Source organism: Microtus oregoni, unplaced genomic scaffold (genome assembly GCF_018167655.1).
Source record: "Microtus oregoni isolate MIOR12 unplaced genomic scaffold, Mior012 000152F_000, whole genome shotgun sequence".
NCBI lineage: Eukaryota > Metazoa > Chordata > Mammalia > Rodentia > Cricetidae > Microtus > Microtus oregoni.
In genome coordinates this window covers 246,650-268,320 of record NW_024544802.1, presented here as the reverse complement: position 1 = coordinate 268,320, position 21,671 = coordinate 246,650, and the positions used below count along the sequence as shown (strand labels likewise).

At 41.1% G+C, this 21,671-nt stretch overlaps 1 protein-coding gene across 5 annotated transcripts in view; it reads left to right on the top strand.

Annotated features, from left to right (window-relative positions):
- Positions 1 to 21,671, top strand: part of LOC121444983 (transmembrane protein 164) — a 212,387-nt gene that overhangs the window by 48,233 nt on the left and 142,483 nt on the right. For all 5 annotated transcript variants that reach the window (XM_041646950.1, XM_041646949.1, XM_041646946.1 and 2 more), the window contains one exon: positions 17,983 to 18,032. Coding sequence is in view for 3 of the 5 variants with exons in the window: in XM_041646946.1 (XP_041502880.1) it covers positions 17,983 to 18,032 (50 nt within the window). In the remaining 2 variants the exon portion in view is untranslated. The remainder of the gene's footprint in view (positions 1 to 17,982; positions 18,033 to 21,671) is intronic.

Genomic DNA, 21,671 nt, shown 5'->3' with positions numbered 1-21,671 from the left:
CAAGCCTAGTAGCTGGGTTCCAGGTAGTCTGACTCAGGTAGCAGAAGGACAAGTAGCTATTTTTTTGAGACAGGAACTGACTGTAGTCCAGCTCGGCCTCCAAGCTGTGGGTTTCTTGTCTCAGCCTCCTGAGTGATAGGACTGGTTTTAGATAATTGGGTTGTGGCTGTAGTATGTTTATTTGAATATTTTTTGGTGTCAAGGTCCAAACTCAGCCATTTGGTTGCTAGGCAAGCACTCTACTACTGATCTAAATACACAATCCCTTAACCCACTTTTTTTTCTGGCAACTGTTTTCCAAGTCCTTTTCCGAGTTCTTTGATTCAGAGGTATGGATGGAAGGTTGGCAACAAAGCCACAGAAACAAAGGAATATACCCCACCACAACTTATTCGGGCTAGGAATAATGAGTTGCTAGGAGGTAAGTTAATTACAAACCAACCCGCTTTGTTACTTATTGTTGATTGTGTTACATACCCCTCTCTTGGGCAGTCTGCAGGCTTCCTATAGACAGGAGCTGTGCTCAGGATCTCTTGTGTGCCTAGAACACAAACTGCTTGCAGGTACTGGGCTGTGGCTCTCTCCCCTTCGCTGCTTTCTTCTAAGGAACACCACATGTGATAGAAATTCTTGTATTAAAAAAAAGATTGTGCTTTATTTTTAAATAGGTGTGTGTGTGTGTGTGTGTGTGTGTGTGGTGTGCATATGAGTGTGTAGGTGCTTGTGGAGTCCAGAAGATGGCATTAGATCCCCTGAAACTGGAGTTATAGGCAATTGTGACCCGCCTGACACTGGTGCTGGAACGGCAGTCCTCTGCAAGAATAGTGAAGTGCTTCTGACTAGCCATTGAGTAATCTCTCCAGCACCACGAAAGGTGTTTTTACTCCTGTTTTATTTTAATGCCCTTTTCCCAAGTGCTGGGGACCAAACTCAGTCTTAGAGTTTATAGGCAAGTGATATACCACTAATCAAAATCCTCAAACCCTTATTCCCATTTTAAAAGGGAATGGAGAGGTGGCTCATTGATTAAGAGCAATGCTCTTCCAGGGGTCCTGAGTTCAATTCCCAGCATTCATATGGCAGCTCACAACTGTCTGTAACTCCAGTTCCGGGGAATCCAGCACCCTCTTCTGCTCTCCTCAGGCACACACATGGTGCACAGACATGGGTGTATACTCATAGACAGAAAGTAAATAAATATTTAAAAAATTTAAAAAAAGGTAGAAATAATTTGGCCTCAGGTTTGGGAATGTGACTTAGTTGGTAGAGTGCTTGCCTAGAATGTACAAAATCTGGGTTACAATTCTAGCACCTTATAAACCAGATGTGGTGGCACACATCCGTAAGCCCAGCAATTGGGAGATGGGGACAAGAGAATTAAAGATTAAAAGCTTCAAAATCTTTCTTGGCTATCTATGGAGTTTGAGTCTATTCTGGAATACACGAAATCTTGTCTCAAAAAGAAAAATCAAGAAAAAAAGAAAAACTAAATGATGGAAAAAGAAGTGAAAAGGCCTAAAGATGTGGGAAAACCTCTTTCCTTTGTGTATGCATTTTCCCACCCAACAGTTTATGCCAAAAACCTGAAACCAAAATGAGACCCTTCACCAATATTGCACATAGTCATAGCTGGATATTGTTAAACTCAGCAAACCCTAATTTGCGTGCCTGTGAACCCTGACCCAGTTGATCACCTTCCTGCAGTGGGACTGAATACTGCCCATCCCTCCCACAGGTTGGTGTAGCCTTGGTTCCTTTAGTTCCCTTGAACTAAAGTTCCCTTGAAGTTCCATGATAACCAGGTCATCTTGTTCTAAATATTTTTCTGGGATTGAGGTCCAGGCGTGAGCACAATGCTTCTCAAGTGGGTCAGATGAGGACTCTACATACACCCCCTGAAAGATCCAGTCCTCCATTCTCTTTCAGATTGCATCCCTGGCTGGGCTCCGCCAGTGATGTCCTACAGTACCTCTTCCTGCCCAACACTGTTGTAGGCACCACAGGGAATGCAGCAAATCACCTTGTAGTGGAGACAGGAAGGCGTAATGGCTATGTTCATGACTATTATTAGGTAGCTCTGGGGACTTGCTCTTTTGAGATGGGGGTGCCAGGTAGCCCAGACAGACTTTAGTCCTACTGTGGAGCCAAGGATGACCTTGAACTTCTACTCTTAGCCTCTCTATAACTGAATACAGTAGGTTCACAAACTTACAGTACAAAGTCAAAAATCACAGCCCGTACATCAAAGAGGGAAGAAGCATTTTTATTTACTGATGATACGAAAATACAGTTTCCAAAGATGCCATGTTCTCCTCCCTTAAAGAAAGTATGAGGAATTCATATTAGCGAGGCAGTTTGGGGAGGGTACATTCCTATATATGCACAGTTTAATATACATACTTCTAAGTTAAGACCACAGCAAAATGTCTGGCTCCTTAACTCTTTAGTAGTGTGACCTTCAAAAAGTGACTCTGGTATAGTTTCCTATGTGTCTACTGGAGGGTGGGAAGGCTCAGATATCACACAACAGGATTGCTATGAGGAATGCATGAAACAACACATGAGACATTCCAGCTCTCATGTCAGCCACATACGAAGTGCCTGATAATGAATTTTGTTATTAGCAACAACCCGGCACCAGCAAACCAATTACAGTTGTTTTTCTTCACATGCAGTTTCTCCCTCTGCAGTTTTGGTCATCTCCAGTAAATTGTTATCGAAAAATACGAAGTGAAAAGCTCCGGAAATGAATAATTCATACATTTTAAGTTGAGTACCATTCTGAGGGGCGAGATGCTTTCTGTTCTGTTCTGCCCAGGACACAAATAATTCCTTTGTCCAGTGTCTGCACATTGTGTATGCTAGCTGTAAGGTAGTTACTTTGTAGCTGTTGCAGTTAGCAGATCTAATGTGACAGTATTCTATGCCTGAGAGATCTCATTTGTATACACTTTGTATTGTGATAATTTTTGTATTTCATTGTATTTGTATTGTATTTGTATTTCATTGTTGTCTTTGCTTTGTTATGGTGTCTCACTTCTGAATCTTTCATAAGCTTCGAAATTTAAGGGATAAACGTCATCTCTAGAGTTTGGTACTTCAGTTTTAGGTCTCTGCTGGGGGTCTTGGAAGGTATTCCCTGTGATGAGTTTGGGACTGCTGTTTTGGACAGTACCAATAAGAACCAATGGATTTGGAGAAAAGGAGAAATTTGTATGATTATACAAAAACATTCCATGAGGAAGTGGAATAAAATATGCAAGGTGGAGAAGATCTGGAATTGGGGTCTGAAGTGATCTGGAGTAGGGACCATGTCTGACACGCTTTGATGTCTACCTACCTGTCATCATGACCAATTATCTCCAGCCCTTTGTGGCTCTCCATTTCAAGAGACTCACATTATGGTATGCAATACAGAAGAATGAGGTTACAGTTCAAGTTGGTTCTTTAAGCTCAGCTTGAGTGTCTCTGTGCTTTAGTGGACTTGACCTAAGTCCTAACTGGAAATTGGTTTGTGGCTTTGGAGTCCTATTTTCATCGCCTTACTCAGATGTGGTGGAAACCCTGTGGCCAATATATACGTTGATGGTGAGACGGAGCTGCACAGGGATGGTAACACTGGATTAGCCATTTCTGAAAGTAAGATTCCTGGAGCCTAATTTTAGCGTGGCTTATTTTACGATTCTGGATCACTGAATGGCTCCATGGGAAAGTCCATTTAGTGTCAGATGGGCTACAGAGAATTGTCCTTTTTTGTTTGTCAATCACGCCTTGTTGTATGACCTGAATGTGTTTTGCTTTCTCCATTGCTGTGAATACATCAGTAATTTTGGAGAGTTTCTTTTTTCTGATAACGTGTAAAAACTGTATACAGCCCATATATTCATTCTTCTAGTGTTTCTTTGCCATGTCTTTTGTTTTTTTGTTTTTTTTTGAAACAGGATTTCACTGTGTTGTCCAAGCCAGCGGATCCCCGTGTATAGCCCAGGCCGGTCTGGTGCTCCTAATCCTCTTGCTCAGCCTCCCGAGTGCTGGGAACACAGGTTTGTACTGCAACGCCCACCTTATCTTCACAAGGTTTTGAAATGGTATTGTTAAAGTCATTTTTCCCCCTCAAATGTTCCTTTTGACTTTATTTCCAAATTCCAGGTATGTTTCCACGGAGGGCGTCCGCGAACGGCTATGCACTGCACAACCCTAGGAGGGGGTGCCATTCACATTGACTATAATTGAATGGCGCCACTAGGGTTGTGCAGTGCACAACCTGCACAGCTGTACTCGACGTTCCTGACATAATGAATGAATGTATTAGTGCTGTCTTCATCGAGGGTGTGGTTTGGGGCAGAAATAAGAGGGTGGCAAAATTTGGAAGTGTTTCCAAGAGGTCTGAAACAGAAAGCTGCTGCTCTAACCAGAAACATCAGAAAGATGTGAAGTAGTGGTGGGGTTGAGGGGGAGTGGGAATCATTATTCTCTGGCAGAGGCTATCAGCACACGGGAGGTATGTTTGCCTTTATTCAGTAAACGATGCTTGGAGATCCTACTATCCTAAGAGTTGAAGTGGGGGAAGGGCTGGCACAGGAGAGCTTTAGCAATGGGCCTTGCAAGTGAAGCTGGGCAGAAACTTATAAAGATAAGTAAGGAGGAGAGAATCCCTCCCACCGGGTGGGGGGGGCGTAGTGGAGGGATATATGGAGGTTGGAGCCTATGGGGGGGTATTTGGGTGATGGTGAATGGTTTATCAGGGTGTATAGAAATGCTTGTGAAAGAAGTGGGAGGGCAATAACTTGTGGAGGATCAAGTGATGAAAGGGGTAACTTGATGGCTAAATGAAAGCCTTTGCCTTTATTCATCAACTAATATGAAGCTATTCAAAGTTTGTGGGTTTTAAAAGCCGCTTTATTGAGATATATTTACACAATCTTTAATCCTCTCATTTAGAGTGTTTCTTTGAGAACTTGTGGTGCATATCTGCAGTCTCAGCATCTGCAAGGCTGAGGCAGGAGAAAGGAGAGTTCACTGCCTGCCTGGGCTACAATAGTGGCACCCTGTTTCAAACAGAAAGAAATGAATGACTTGCTAAATAAAGTGCACGATTTGAATGGTTTTTAATACATTCATATGAATATGTAACCGTTGCCATAGGAAGGGTTAGAACATTTTCATTAATTTCCCACAGAAATTCCTTCCTGCACCACCTGCAAAGCCTCAGAGTACTTTTGATTTATAGATTGGCCTGTTTCAGAAATTTCGTATCAATAAAGTTATAACATGTCTTTTTTGTGTGGCCTTTTTCACTGTGTGTGTCTGTAATTACGTGGGTTGTTTAATTTTGCAGTGCTGAGAATCAAGCTCCATTACACGCTAGTCAAGGGCACTTACTGAGCCTCACCTCTAGCCCCTGGTATGACATTATTAAGGTTCATTCATGTTGTAGCATAACGTTGGTACTCCATTCCTTTTATGTCACGGTAATATTGTCTTATATGGATGTGCACATTTTGTGTATCTTTTTATTCATTGATGAACACTGTAATTAATCCTTTCTATCTGCTTTGATGAATAATATTTTAACCTCTATGTATCAGCGTTCGGGCCTGCATATGTTCTCATTTTTCTTGGCTATAGAAGTATGGAGGCTGGAGAAGTGGTTCAGAATTTTAAGACCATTGGTGGCCGCTCTTCCAGGCGATCTTGGTTCAGTTCCTAGCACCCACGCACCCACATAGAGACTCACAACCATATGTAATTGCAGTCCGAAAGATCTGATGGCATCTCCTGGCCTCCTTAGTCACCACACACATACATATGGTGCAGATACATATGTAGGCAAAATACCCATACACATAATAGAATATGATTAAAAAAGAAGTAGAATTATTCGGTTATATGATAATTATATTTAACCTCTTGGAGAATTGTCAACAGTTTTCTAAATAGTGTAGGAGGGCCTCAATTTCTTCATATTCTGTTGATTACTAATTACTGTTATTTAACAAATCTATACGATGTGTGTGTGCATGTGTAATGTGCATGCATGTGTCCACTTATTTATGCCAATAAGCATATATGCATGTGAATACAGGTGTGACTGCTTGCCTGGAGGTGAGTGGACAACCTTGGATGTCAGTCTTTGCCTTCCACCTTGTTAGGGCAGAAATTCTTGTTCCTTGCAACATAGACTGGGCTAGCTGGCCTGACAGCTCCTGTGGATTCTCCTGTCCACATTTCCCATCTTGCCTTAGGTGAGCTGGGATTGCAGATGCATCCAGGTTGATGTAAGCTCCAGGGATCAAAACACAGTTTCTCACACTTGGAAGAGACTTTGTCCACTGGGTAATCTTCCCAGTACTAGTAGTCTCTTTTATTGTATTTATGCCACTGTGTGGGACAATGTTACCTCCTTGAGAATTCAATTTGCATTTTCCTCATATCTAGTGACGTTGAATATCTTTTCACACACACACACACACACATATATATATATGGACATTTGTACATTTTCTTTGGAGAAATGTCTATTGAAATACTTAGCTCATTTTTTATTTTTGATTTTCTTTCTACAATTTTTTTATGATATATAGTCTTACTATTATCCCTTGTTGACCTCAAACTTGCAATCCTGTCTCAGTTTCTGTGATGCTAGGACTATAGACTCTGCCATTATGCTGAACTCGTAATCTATTTTTAAAATTGGGTTATTTGTCTTTAAAACTTTATACTTGTTTATGTGTGTTTGCATATGTGAAGGTCAGAGGACAACTTGCTGGAATCAGTTCTCTCCTTCAACCATTTTTGTTCCAGGGATCGAACCCAGATGGTTAGGGTTAGCAACGAGAGGTTTAAAGGCCCGGATACTAGGTCATTGTTAGTTGCACGGCTCACAGCATCTTAACTCTCTGTTTGCTTTCTCGGTATCCTCGGAAGCACAAAATATTTCAATTTTTCAAAAGTTCACTGTATATTTTCTGTTGTCTCCTCTGTTTTTACTATAATATTTTTTAATTTTGTCTTTGAAAGCTTTCATCCATGTTGGGTTGCAGAGATGACTCAGAAGAACACTGGCTACTCCTCTAGACGACCTCAGTTCCACATAGCCACTCATGACCATTCATAGCTCTAGTTCCAGGGAATCAGATGCTCTCTTCCGGCTCCTATGGTCGTAGATACACACATGGTACACATATATGTAGACAAATACTCATACACATATATTTTTTTTTTAAAAAATTAGGCACTGAAAAAATGGCTGAGTGGTTCGGAATACATACTGTTCTTGCACCTATGTCAGACGACACAACTTCTTAAAATAATTCCACCTCCAGGGAATTTGATGCCTCTGGCCATTGCGGGCACCTGTACTTACATGCACATTACCTGTCCCTGCCAAATCTAAAATAAAATCTTAAAGAAAATTTCATATGTGTATTCAGTGTATTTGATTGTACCCACTTTTTTACTCCTTCAACTTCTTCCAGATACCCTTACAATGTCTCTTTCCCCATATAATGGCTTTTTTTTTTTTTGAGACAAGGTCTACATACCTCTAGCTGACCCAGAACTCATTATGTAGACCAGGCTTCCCTTGAATTCAGAGATATCCATTTGCCTCTTTCTCCTGAGTCATGGGATTAAAGGGAAGCACCACCAAGCCTGGCTGGGCAGTGGTGGCACATGCCTTTAATCCCAGCACATGGGAGGCAAAGGCAGGTGGATCTCTGAGTTCGAGGCAAGCCTGGTCTACAAGAGCTAGTTCCAGGACAGGCTCCAAAGCCACAGAGAAACCCAGTCTCGAAAAATCAATAAATAATTAAAAAAATGGCTCAATCTAATTAGAGTTGCCCCTATGCACTTAAGTGTGAAGTTATACAATAGAACATGGACAACCTGCCAGTGGCCATATAGCTGAAGAAAAACTACAACTAACTCCTCAGCCAGGAGTGAGGACTCGAGACTTTCCTCCTCCTCATGCTTGGGTTTTGATGTCATATCTTTGAGTTCATTGTCAAATCCAAGTCATCAAGATTTATCACACACTTTATAAAGTTTGACTATCTTGGTTAGATCTTTGATTTTGATAAACCATTGTCTATGGTTTTATGGTAAGACATTCTTTTGCATGTGAATAACTAGGTGGCCTGGCATCATTTCCTACAGTGAGTATGCTTTCTACCTTTAATGGTCATGTCATTCATTCCCTTTGAAATCAGTTGAGAGGGTTCTGTCCCATCATTTGTATGCCAGTCATTGATGTTGGTACCATACTGCTTTGGTTCCTATTGCCATAGGTGGAATTTTGAAGCCAGGTATCATGAGTTTTACTTGCTCTTATTTTAAATGTTGCTTTGGCTGTTATTGTTAGGTGAATTTGAGAATTAGCTTGCCACTCTCTGCAGTCCCTGGGATTGTGATGACTGCAGTAAATCTGTCATTAGAAATTCTTAAGGACTGTAATGTGATCAGACACTGCTTTAAAAGTAGGAATATAACAGTACTTTGAACTGAGATGTTGGAGACCGGAGTTTAGCAAGGAAAACTGTAGGTTGGGTGAGTGATATTGATGAAACTAGGAAAAGATTGTAAGGGTGAACTTGAGACACAGTGAAAAGGTTGTAGTGGCAAGATGCCAAACTCTGGGACTGGCTGCATGTGAGGATTCAGTTCAGAAAGATGGGAGGCATGCCGGGCGGTGGTGGCGCACGCCTTTAATCCCAGCACTCGGGAGGCAGAGGCAGGCGGATCTCTGTGAGTTCGAGACCAGCCTGGTCTACAAGAGCTAGTTCCAGGACAGGCTCCAAAACCACAGAGAAACCCTGTCTCGAAAAACCAAAAAAAAAAAAAAAAAAAGAAAGAAAGAAAGATGGGAGGCATCAAAATAGCTCTGAGGTTCGAAGAGAAGCTGATTGTGATTGGCTCACAGGTTCTTTTAATATTCATCTTCAATCTTCCTTCTTTTTTCTTCTTCCCTTCACCTCTGCCTCCTCTTTTTCTTCCTCCTTTAGGCTGGGTCTTTTATGTAATTCTGGCTGTCCTGGAACTCACTATGTAAACTAGCCTGGCCTCGAGTTCTCAGAGATCCACCTGCCTCTGCCTCCCACATGCTGGGATTAAAGGCGTGCTCCACCATGCCTGGCTCTTAATTTTGTTTCTTGAAATGACTGTGACTTATAGCAAGGTTGTAAAGATAACTAATAGCTGTCCCATATACCTCCTGCCCTGCTTCTCCAAGTGTTAGTATCTTGTGTAATGATAGCACAATGCCAACACTGTGAGTGTTGGTACAGCATTATTAGCTAAGCTAAACACTCAGTTCAGGTCCCAACAGTGCTTCCATGAACTCCCTTTTCTCCTCCAGGATCCACTCCAGAGCCTCACGTTCCCTGCCTTGACCTGCTATTTGAGTCTTTTAGCCAGGACAGTCTTCTAGTCTTTTTTTTTTTTTGTGACCCTGGCAGTTTTTAAAGAATGCTGGCCAGTTTCTGTGGAAAAGTTCTTCATGTTTCAACTGGGATTATGTCATTTGAGTCCTATTATCACAAAAATGGCATATTCTCTCTGTGTGTCACACGACGAACATGGTGACATGTCTTATTAATTTGGTACTAGATGGTTTTCCTGCTTTGGGTGGTAACTATCAGGTTTCCCCACTGTGAATTACTAGTTTGGAAATGGTTAGCACTTTCCTTATTGACTAGTGTGTCTTTTTGGTTTTTCAAGACAGGGTTTCTCTGTGGCTTTGGAGCCTGTTCTGGAACTAGCTCTTGTAGACCAGGCTGGCCTCGAACTGACAGAGATCTCCCAAGTGCTGGGATTAAAAGCGTGCACCACCACCGCTTGGCAACTAGTGTGTCTTTTAGTTTTTAGTGCTTCTTGCCTGCAACAGTTTTGGCTGTGGTTGTTGGCCTAGTGGCAATTGTTACATTTCTCTCAGTTTTTTTTTTTTTTTTTTTGTACTCTTCTTAATTGGAAGTCTACCATATGGAAGGATAGGCCCTTCTTTCCCAGTTGTTAGAGTGGAGTAGAGAGGGAAAGAAGGCAACAAGTTCAGAGTTAAGCATGCTCCCTGGGAGGTACATGTATGCCATCCTCATGAAAATCTTCAGAAAGAATTTCACACCTACGTGGAAATAGCACTTAAAGCTGTGACATCACAGCTAAGTGCCACTATTCTTTCCATTTAGAAATGCAGAAATGGAGGTTCAGTAGAAAACATAGGCAAGGCGTCATTGGGAGGCCACATTGGCAAGGGTGGGGGCTGCGTTTGATTATGCTGCTGTGGGCTTCTTCAGTGGCTCAGCCCTGGCAATTGGAGATATGTCTGAAAGGAAGCATTGGTAACCATATCCTAGCATTCAATATACCATGCCACAACGTGCAACTGTGTGTGATGATAAAGAGCCATTTAAGCCGGGCGATGGTGGCGCACGCCTTTAATCCCAGCACTCGGGAGGCAGAGGCTGGCGGATCTCTGTGAGTTCGAGACCAGCCTGGTCTACAGAGCTAGTTCCAGGACAGGCTCCAAAGCCACAGGGAAACCCTGTCTCGAAAAACCAAAAAAAAAAAAAAAAAAAAAAGAGCCATTTAATATCCCAAATTAAATGAAATCCAATAACAGGGTGTGAGGGTGTCTGGAGTTATTGAGGAAGACTTTGTGGGGGCAATATAACTTACCCTGTGCTTTGGTGGATGGAATTTACCGGGAGACGCTTAAGGGCTATCCTGATACTCTCCGTAGGTTGCATTCACTTGATTCTTTAGATTCTGCCATCCACTGAACTCCGGTCCAACATTTCATTCTCTCACCTACCTTATGAGATAGTTCTTTTGTAATCCCCATTTCACAGACGAGGAATTTGAGCCTAAATGGTTAAGCATTTCTCTCCCTTCGGGCAGCTGGACAAGGAAAGCCAAGTCATATATCAAAAGTGTTATTAGTGTGAGCATAAAATTAGAACAAACGAGGTAGAGTGGATTGCAAGTTTAAGCTAAGCTGTTGCTAATGAAATTTACAATATGAATGGGTGTTCTATAGAAATCAGGTCAATAGCTACCATGTATTTAGGGCTGACTCTGTGGTAGGCATTGTGCAAAATGCTATTCCTTGTTTTATCACGTTTGATTGTCTGAAACCCAGTGAGACATAGGTCCTATTTTCAGTCCCATTTTACAGATAAAAACCCTCTTCTCTTCCAAGGCCACAGGATTTGTGAGTGTCAGAATCAGTGTGTCGATTCACATCTGCCTGTACTGAAAAACCTATACATAAGCAGACCAAGGTGGTGCATGCCTGTAGTTCTAGCATTCAGCACACTGAGGCAGGAGGATTATGAGTTACAGATTAACTTGGGCTACTTTGTGTGTTCCTGTCAAAAACAAAAGATACCCAGACTTTTAGTCTGGGTGGATTTGCCAATTGGATCAGAAAACATTGTTTATGAGCCTGGGAGTGGCCATTGTTTGAGTAATGGATGCCACTAAACTTAAACATCCCTCCGCACTTCTTATCCCGCACCCCAGTGGTTGCCCAGCCAATCCTGATAATTTTTCAGAGATCTTTCAAAGAAGGCTGCAACCTGGTCCGTTGAGTCTGTGACTTTACAGCTTACTTGTTTCCAGGCACATTTATTTCCATTTATCTAAGTTCTCAGGGGAAGCTTCTCTGTAAGCTTCTTACACTGGCAGAAATGGCAAATTCTTAGAAAGAGGTAAGCTGAGAGAGCTGGCTTGCGGACTGGGGAGTAGCATTTAACTGTGGGTATGTACTTGGCTAAGGGTTCCTGGGGAAATGGTTTGCGTTTGCACAGTGCGTCAGAAGTAGCCACAGGAGGGAAAGGTATCCTGGGAGGCCATTCTGGAATAGTGAATAGGACTACCGAGGGCAATTTCTTGGTGTTGCGGACTGATCAATTAATTTATTGGTTGGTTTGGGGCAATATTTCTGTATCGTTTACTTTTCTATTGCTGTGATGAAACACCAGGACCAAGGACCAAGGTAATTATTGGAAGAAAGAGTTTATTTGGGCTTACTGTTCCACGGGGATTAAAAGTCCATGTCAGAAAGTGGTAGCAGAAGTATTGCTGGCAGCAGAAATAGAGACCTGGCAGTAGGTGAGGCTTTTTTACTTTTCAAAGCCTGTCCCAGGTGACATACTTCCACTAGCAAGGCCACACCTCCAAAATCATCCCAGACAGTGCCACCAAACTAAGACCAAGGGTTGAAATGTCTTAGACTATGGGGGACATTTTATTCAAACCACCGGTTTCACTCTCTAAGTCCATGGGCTTCAAGTACCTACGTAACCTAGACTGGCCTGGAACTCATCCTGCTCTCTCAGTTCTCTCACATGCTGGGGTTCTATTTGTAAGCTACCATGCCTGGCTGGTGTTGTAGTTTTTAAAATTAAAATGAAAAAACTATAAAAGTATTAGGAAAGCAAAAGGTGAGCCATTTTATAATCCCAGGGTTGTAAAGGATTTTCAGAGATAGAAGCCATAAAGGAAATAATATGTACATCTGATGGGCTAATAGTAAAAAAGCTTTTATACATCAAGAAACTACTCTAGGTAGAGTTGTTATGGAGGGAAACATGTCTACAACAGAAGTGTGTGTTGTCTAGATTAAGTGCTTTTGTCTTTTGAGATAAGATCTCCTATAGTTAAGACTTACCTTAAACTCCTGCTTCCTGCTGGGATTACAGGTGTTCATTGCCCTGCCAGGTTCTAAATGCTATTAATGTGTAGATAGTTTTTGCGACTCACTAAAACAGAAGCATATAAATTGCAATAGAAAAAGTACAAAGAGGGCCACATTTCCCCCCAAGAGAAATACATCTAGTTAGTAAAGCAGTTTAATGTTTCTGGATGTCTGAGACACACAAATTAAAAAAAAAACAACAACTAAAATCCCACTTAAGTTTCTTAGAGCTTTTCAAAATGAGAGTTGATCAGGATGCAGCAGAAGAAAACACGTTCTCATATATGCCTGGAGGAAATATCAATTCCAATAACTTTCTTAGAGCACAGCTTATCTATGAAATCAAAAGCCTTAAGGCATATGTGGTTGGCTTTTCATATCTTTTGGTTCTACTATCTAAGAATTCAACCAACTTCAGGACAAAACTATCTTTTTTTTTTTTTTAAAAAAAATGCCATTTGTATTTAAAATGTGTGGGACAGTTCTTTTTCTTAACATTATCCCGCCTAATGATATAGTTTAATGCTGCTGTACAAAAGAGTTCCATACTAGCCTAGAATGGAGTATAACAAAGGTTTATTTATTAGGGGGGGGGGTAAACTTGTGTGCACTGGGAACAGGAACTGGAAGTGAATCCAGCAGCCAAGACCCTCCCCCATGCTTTAAGTCTGCATTTATAGGGCATGAGACCATGCCCAAAGTGGGCCAGTATCTTAAAGGCTATTGTCTGAAGGAGTTCCCACAGCAGTTTACCATCTATTTACATAGCGTTTACATTGTATTAGACGTTATAAGTAATTTAGAGATCATTAAAATATGTAGGAAAACAAAAATAGGTGACATATAAATGCTACAGCATTTTTATAATGGAATTGGACATTCACAGATGCCGATTCGGAGGGGTCTTGGAACCAATTTCCCATGGATATGGAGGGGTAATTATTTCTATTTTCTTGGACTCAGAAAGTCTCCTATAACTGTGTACTAAGGAAATGGTAAAGTTATGGCATGTGTACGTAATTGAGTAAGGTGAAGCTATTAGATATTAAGCTGTAGAAAGGACTGGCTCCATGGTTAAGAGCACTGGCTGCTCTTACAGAAAACCCAGGTTTAAGTTCCAGCACCGACATGGCAGCTCACAGCTGTCAGTAAGCTCCAGTTCCTGGGGATCTGATGCCAACTTCTGGCTTCCTTGAGCACTGCATCCATGTTGTGCACAGACATGCGCACAGGCAAAATGTCACATTTAAAGCTTAAAAAAAAGAACAAAGAAATGAAGCCATAGAAGCACATGGACCAGCATATTATATGTTAAGGGTACTGTTGGCATTGTGCCTGCTTACGTGGTAGAAGGAGCCTGGAGCACAGATGTTCTTTGTGCTGTGCTTTTCTTTAGGTATTGGCCAGACTTGGGAGGATTTAAAATAGCACAGCAGAGTGGCATTTTAGATCTTTCTTGTATCATGGCGCCTGATGGGGGGTCATATGGAAGAGATTGTCATGGTCCAGAGAGAAATGATAAGGCTACAAGATGTATGAGCAGGAGTGGGTAGAGCTTCAGGATAGACTTTGTGCAACCCAGGAATGTGATCTTCCCTATGGTCAGTAAGACTTGTAAGGAATCCCTAGATATCTGGGTATTTTCATCAGAAATGGAATCAGGAAAACTAAAGCCAGAGGGCACTAGGACCTGGAGTCTAGTGTGCTAGGCTCCAAGATCAGTCTCTTGAGCCTCTTATTCTCAGTTTTTATTTCATGTAGTTCAACCATGTCCCTACAGTGTTTAACTAGGCCAACAGCTCATTTAGGATGGACCATGGTAAACTTGGGGCCAGTATGATTGGGGACAGGGATAGGGAGTAGGACAAATGAAGGCTGAGACGGTGGGAGGCCAGGAGGGGGCCTAGAATCACAACGGTCCAGAGTTAGAAGGTGAATTGAGACAGCAATTGTGTAACTGGAAAGAGTTAAATGTACTGTTTTCTGTGCTTTTATGAAGTTTTTTTTTTTTATTTACTTATCCCCCTAGGGAATTAAGACTAGTTTTCAATAGCATCTGGACATTTTTTTCCCTTGGGATGACTAGCCTCATGTGACAAATCTTATCAAGACTTGAGTTTTATAAGGGTTTGTGAATCACATGTACCTACCAGACCTGGGGCTGAGATGAGTTTGAGCTAAAATGAACTAGTGTGGGCATTGCTGGATCTGTGTGCTGGCCTGCCCTGTTGGGTGTGTTTTGAGATGTCTCATGGCGTCGAAAATAGATCTCAGGAATGTATGTGGTAGTACTGACATAAAACCCCATGTGTTCTTTGAGCACAGTACATGGGCAGAGCTGTAGGGGGAGGAGGGGCCTTTGTGGCAAGTACATGGAATTGGGGTTTCATCCGAAATGCTCGTGAGAGCTTTTCTTCCCCAGTTTCTTCATCTGGGAAATGAGGTTAAATAACATGGCCCTGCCTGTGATGGGATGTGTCTGTGTAACACTGTCTGCTTGCTCCCTAGTTTTTCTCTTACCTTCAGGAACTGTGCTGGGCAGTTTTGAACACAGATAGGGAGCACCGAGTGGGTGCTGGGATCTGCTGGCATCCGTTCTCATCTCTCATCTGCTTTGTTCTTCTAGATGCCCTCTTCTACTGTTTGTATGTAGCTCAAGGGGGTGCTTTAGTTTTCCTTCTGCCAGTCAAAAACATACGTTATCAAAAGATGGAGGTGGTGGAGCCACCCAGTGAATTCCTGGGGATCCTTGGGCTGTTAAGTTAAAATGTTTTTACAATTCCTGATCAACTAAGAATCATTACAGTTGTGACCTTAGCCTGACTAAGCAGAGGTTTGACTTTAGAAATCCTTCAAGTGACTGAAAGAGTCTATGGGTTATTTAGAAATGGAATGTGTTGAATATTGAGGTGGGAATTTTTTGCTAGTATATTCACCGTATTTATCTGAAAGGATTGCTAAAAAAAAAAAAACAACAAAACAAAAAAAACTCTATCCTGGTGATAGACATAGACAGGCAAGGTGAGAAAGGCTAGAAAGGTTGATTAGAATGTTGGGCCCTGTGAAAGTAACTGTTGGTAAGCACTTGTAAACTCAAGACTAGCTTGCTGTCTCTGTGAGTGGTAGAGGATAACCAGACAATGGAATAGCTTGGAACTGGAGGCTTAATCCTTAAAGTAGGTTCATGAATACCTGCTGTAGAGAAGGACAGAATCAGTTAAAGGGTTATATACTTGCCCCTCGAGGCTACAGAGAGAAATGTAAGACTTCATTAATTGTGAGGCCCGCTATTGGATTTTTACTTTCTGTTTGGCATGTTGCAAGTGTCTGGGTATTTCCAAAATTTGGGGAGGCTGCTGGCACGACTTTCTGGCATTTTCCAGATAACCTGGAGACCTTTCCAAGGTGGGTGGGACCCGTTTTCCTCTCTGTACTGTAGCTTCAAAGTGTGGGCTTTGGTGGGCCTGATGCTGGGTCACTATGTACAGCCTCCAAGTTGGTTCTTTGCCTAAGGTAAGTAACCTTCCTGCTGTGTCTGGGGTAAAGAAGACCAGTTTCATTTAGTTCTTTTTTGGGCTGCTCCTGAGGGCTAAGCTAGAGTTCAATGTGGTTCAGAAATCCACTTCTTAGGCAACAATGGATGCTAAAAGCATTTTACAGTGAGGTCTGGGAATGCACCCCACACAATGAAATACATCTTATTTTTGTGGAAAATAAATGGCAGTTCCCCATAATAAAGGGAGATCACCCCCATTCAAGTCATGCTTTAAACAAGCATTCATTTTCTGTTTTAGAGCCTTTTGGATTTGGGGTCCAATAGAGAATTGTGGACCTGAAGTTATCTTTGAGTTTGCACTTTAGTCAAATGGACTCATGGGAGAAAGGCATGGTCTGGGGTGCTGGTAGAAGGCTCTTTCCTTTGAGTGGCTCTCTGATGGGGTATCCCGTGTGATGGACTCCCACTGGTATTCTTTTCCATACTCCCTTCTTTTCCTCTTAGGAGGGATTCTAGCTGCCAAACAGATGCCTTCCCTGTGGTATAGACTATTCTTCTCCCTGTAGACTCTGAGAGAATGGAGAACAAAATGCCAAAGCATGCAGACTCGGCAAAGCCAACGTCCAATGATGGAAATTGTCAGAGCTTTCACTATGATAGGGACAGTCATCAATGAGTTTTTAAACTACATAATCAAATCAGTTTGGGTCAAGGGACCCTGAAAACATAAGGTTTAGGTATATACTAAAGGTTGATCCTCAGTCCCTCATGTCTTTGGCACTCAGAGTAGTTTAGTCCAAGAGCAAACTCATAGCATGTGAGGCTACCAAGAATGGCTGACTTCATTCCTTCTGGAACTTTCGTTCACCATGCAGATGTGGTGGGGAGAGGTCCCAGGTTTGCAGAATAAGAATGCTTTCTGTGAGAACCTTGGGATTTGCATATTTAGCAAATTTTGCAAAGGATATTTTGTCCTTGATGACAGTTGAAGACCACCATATGGGAAAAGTTCCATCAACTGCGGGTCTTCAGTGGCTGTAGTCCAGGCCTGTGTCACACCAAGAGCAGGGAACTGATTGGTCTCCTCTTAGAATGACAGATTCTACTGGTTTGCCTTTTTGCCTGTCATGATAATAGGACCTTCTCAAATTACCTAGGTCAATTTGTAGATACAAACAAAATCCAGTGGGTTTAGAGTCTGTGGTGGTAGTTTGTTAAGAGTTGTGGGAAAATTCAGTATCCCCAGTTACATCCAACTTTCGGATAAACACAAAGCAATGTTTTAAAGAAATGGGCTTCATGCAACACTTCCAGCCTACTTACACAAAAACATTACTCATTGTTTCTCTGGAACTCCATTTTAACTTGGTGTCTTCATGTGCTAAATTTGGCAGCTCTGAGTATTGATAAGCCCACCTACCCCCATGGGAGGCAAACCAGATGGCATGTGTGTGCATCTTCCATGTGCAGAATCTATTTTTACCTGCCCTGGGTAAAAGCTTCAAAGACTGGCTACTTATGGCATATTGACGGTAAAGCATTGAAAACCAAGTCTTTCTCTTTCCCTCTCCATATACACACTTGCACACGAAAATACAAATGTACTTTGATAAACTATCTGTTTGCCTTGTAACTATAAAAATTTTAACCAACACACAAATATACAAATTTTACTTTTCTAATTTTTTATATACTTATTTTTGTTGTTGAAGTAAGTGGCATTTTTAAAGTAACCCCAAGTTGCTGTGCTCAGTGTTTTACTCACTAACCATTCTTAATTCTTTAATTGCAGATCTTCCTCCTGGCCTGCCCTCCATGTCCGGGAGCTATCGTCGTCTTCAAGTAAGAGAAAATTGTGTTTTACTCCATGGTTCTTCCTCTTCCGGCTCTTCTTTTCATTTCATGCTAGAGGACAATGTAGTGCCAACCCCCTGGACTGTACTTCTTGGTCCTCTGGCTTTTCCTAAGGAATGAACATCTGTTGTGGTTCTCTGAACTGTCATGCACATGCTGTATGTGGGCTGTAGCTGTTGCTGAGCCCTGGCAAATCCCACTGAAGCAATCTCTGTAATTACCCAGGCATGGCAGGGTAGCTTGGCAGCTTGTTGGCCTACTGAGGTTACATGTGAAAGCTGCTGGGGACTACCTGGCTTTAGTCCATAGTTCCCCTCTAACTGTCTTGTCACCGAGAACATGGTACTAAAGGCATGGTACTAAAGGTTCCTGTGTCTTAATGGACATTTTTCCTTCAGGTGCAAAATGAAGTGACAGGGATTCTGGAGATTGAATACCGGGTCTTATACCTATGCACAATGATTAACCAGTGAGCCACACCCTTAGCCTTACAAATTCTGACTTTCTTGAGAATATCAGCAAGCATCAAATCCATTAAAGTGTACTGCAAGCAAACATGAAGACAAGTTTACTTAAATTAAATTAGTAAGAGGTCCAGAGCTCTGATTTTAGCCATGAGGTGTGATCATCTCTCTCATCAGACCTTTTATTAGACTTGCTAGTGCGAGGTAAAATGGGCTGAATTAATCTCCCCCCTCCCCCGCCCCCCGCATGTTGGAGCTATTTCTGAATAGTGAAATGGCCAGAGGGAAGGAACGGGAAGTAATAGGCCTAGGAGATGTGTCGATAGTTGAGAGTAGAGTAAATGGCTTTCTGATTTACTTAAGTCATTAGAGTATTAGGTAGGGGGCTACCCCATTTGCCCTTGCAAACAGCTCCTCAGAATAGCCACTTAGTCCCTTGCCTAAGGTAAGTAACTTTCTTCTGGGTGAGGGCTAAATGGATCCTGACTTCATATATTTTATGTAGACAGCTCCCACAGAAAAGGGCTATTTAACCTCGCTTCCCTCCCTTGCCTTTTCGAAATGAACTCAATTATTCATTGTAATGTTTTTAAAGCAATATTCATTGATTTTATTTCATTAGGATGAAAACAGCAATTCTCATCAGAAAGAAAATAATCACCACCTCTATCCTTCCCCCAAGAGATAATTTCAGTTATTGCCTTTGCTTTTTTGATAAGCAGAAATGTTTACTCATGTTTTTACTACTTATTTTCTTATTTTAATTTAATTTGATTATATTTTATACTCATACATAAATATAGAAATATGATTACTGGATATGTCATAGTGGCCCTTTGCAATCTCTGTTTGCTTGGCCCTTAACTCATACCATCTCTCCCTATACTAAACCAGTATGTATTTTTTTCCATGTACATGGACAAGCTTATGTGGCTTTTAGAAGTTTTTGTTAATTACTTTTTTCTTTTTATATTTATACTTCTTTTATTTTTGTTTTTATTGAGCTATATATTTTTCTTCCCTCCCCTTCCATGTCCCCAGTCTACTCAGGAGATCTTGCCTTTTTCTAATTCTGATGTAGATAGATCCATGTATGTTTCTATTAGTGTCCTCGTTGTCTAGGATTGTGAATTATAGGCTGATTTTCTTTGCTTTATGTCTAAAAGCCACTTATGAGTGAGCACATATGATATTAGTCTTTCTGGGTCTGGGTTACCTCACTTGATATGATGTTTTTCAGATCCATCCATTTGCCTGCAAATTTCAAGATGTCATTATTTTTTCCTGCTGTGTAGTACTTCATTGTGTAAATGTACCACATTTTCTTTATCCATTCATCGGTCAAAGGGTATTTAAGTTGTTTCCAGGTTTTGGCTATGACAATTCTGCTAAGAACATAGTTGAGCACATGTCCTTGTGGAACGATTGAGCGTCCTTTGGATATATGCCCAAAGTGGTATTGCTGCGTCTTGAGGAAGGTTGTTTCCTAATTTTCTGAGAAATCGCAATACTGATATCCAAAGGGGCTGTTCCAGCTTATACTCCCACCATCAATGCAGGAGTGTTCCCTTTACCCCACAACCTCTCCAGTATAAATTGTCATCAGTGTTTTTGATCTTGGCTATTCTTACAGGTGTAAGATGGAATCTCAGAGTTGTTTTGATTTGCATTTCTCTGATGGCTAAGGATGTTGAGCATTTCCTTAAGTGTCTTTCAGCCATTTTAGATTCCTCTCTTGAGAGTTCTATGTTTAGGTCTGTACTCCATTTTTTTTCATTGGATTATTTGTTCTTTTAATGACTAGTTTCTTGAATTCTTTGTATATTTTGGAGATCAGCCCCCTGTCTGATGTGGGGTTGGTAAAGACCTTTTCCTATTCCATAGGCTGCCATTTTGTCTTGTTGACCAGGTCCTTTGCTTTACAGAAGCATCTCAATTTTAGGAGGTCTTATTTATTAATTGTTGCTCTCAGTATCTGTACTACTGGGGTTATATTTAGGAAGTGATCTCCAGTGCCAATGCATTCAAGTGTATTTCCCACTTTCTCTTCTATAAGGTTCAGTATGGCTGGATTTATGTTGAGGTCTTTGATCCCTTTGGTCTTGAGTTTTGTGCATGGTGATAGATTTGGGTCTATTTTCATTCTTCTATATGTTGAAATCCAGGTATGCCAGCACCACTTGTTAAATATGCCTTTTCCCTTCCATTTGATATTTTTTGCTTTTTTTTTTTGTCAAAAATTAGGTGTATGAAGATGTGTGGATTGATACCTGGGTTTTCTATTCAGTTCCATTGGTCCTCCTGTCTGTTCTTATGCCAACAACAGGCTGTTTTCAGTACTGTAGCTCTGAGTAGAGTTTGAAGTCAGGGATTGTGATGCCCTCAGAAGTTCCATTATTGTACAGGATTGTTTTGGCTATCCTGGGTTTTTTACCTTTCCATATGAAGTTGAGTATTGTTCTTTCAAGGTTGTTTTTATTCTTTAATGCATCCTGCTTTTTCATTCAGCAACATTTCACCGAAATCTATCAATGTCTACTGGAATAAGTCTTATTTCAGAAAGCTGCAAAATATTTCATAAATACACAATTTATCTTGACATTGACATATTAACGGATATTTATTTTCTTTCCATAATCCTGTGATAACCATTGCTGTGTACTAACCTGGTTTATTGTTGCTTTCAATTTTCGTTTGTGTGTATATGTGAATGTCTTGCCATAATAGTTGTCTTTTCTATACAAAAATTATTCTTATATAAGTTCCACATTTCCAATTCTACTTAAAGTTGCTTTACCAAAGATGGGTAACCAGTTGCACTAGAACCGTATATTCCATACTCCCCGATTCTTCCTGTAAACTGAACATCCATCCTTGTCAGCTGGTAGACGTTTTATGTACTAGGCTTGAGTTTTTGATTCTCTGTCCTGTTCCACTGAATTGTGTACCAAGATCATATTCACTTGATTCCATTAGTTTAAAATTCAGTTAGCACTGTCTTGTCAATTTTCCTATTTATAAATTTTAAGATTTCCTTTTACTTAATATTCCCTTCTACTTCTAATAGGATTCTAATTAGAATTACATTACGTTGGGTTTAGCTTTTTTAATTATGTGGTTCTTTTTAGCTAAGAAATTGTATTTCTTTGCATGTTCATGTTCA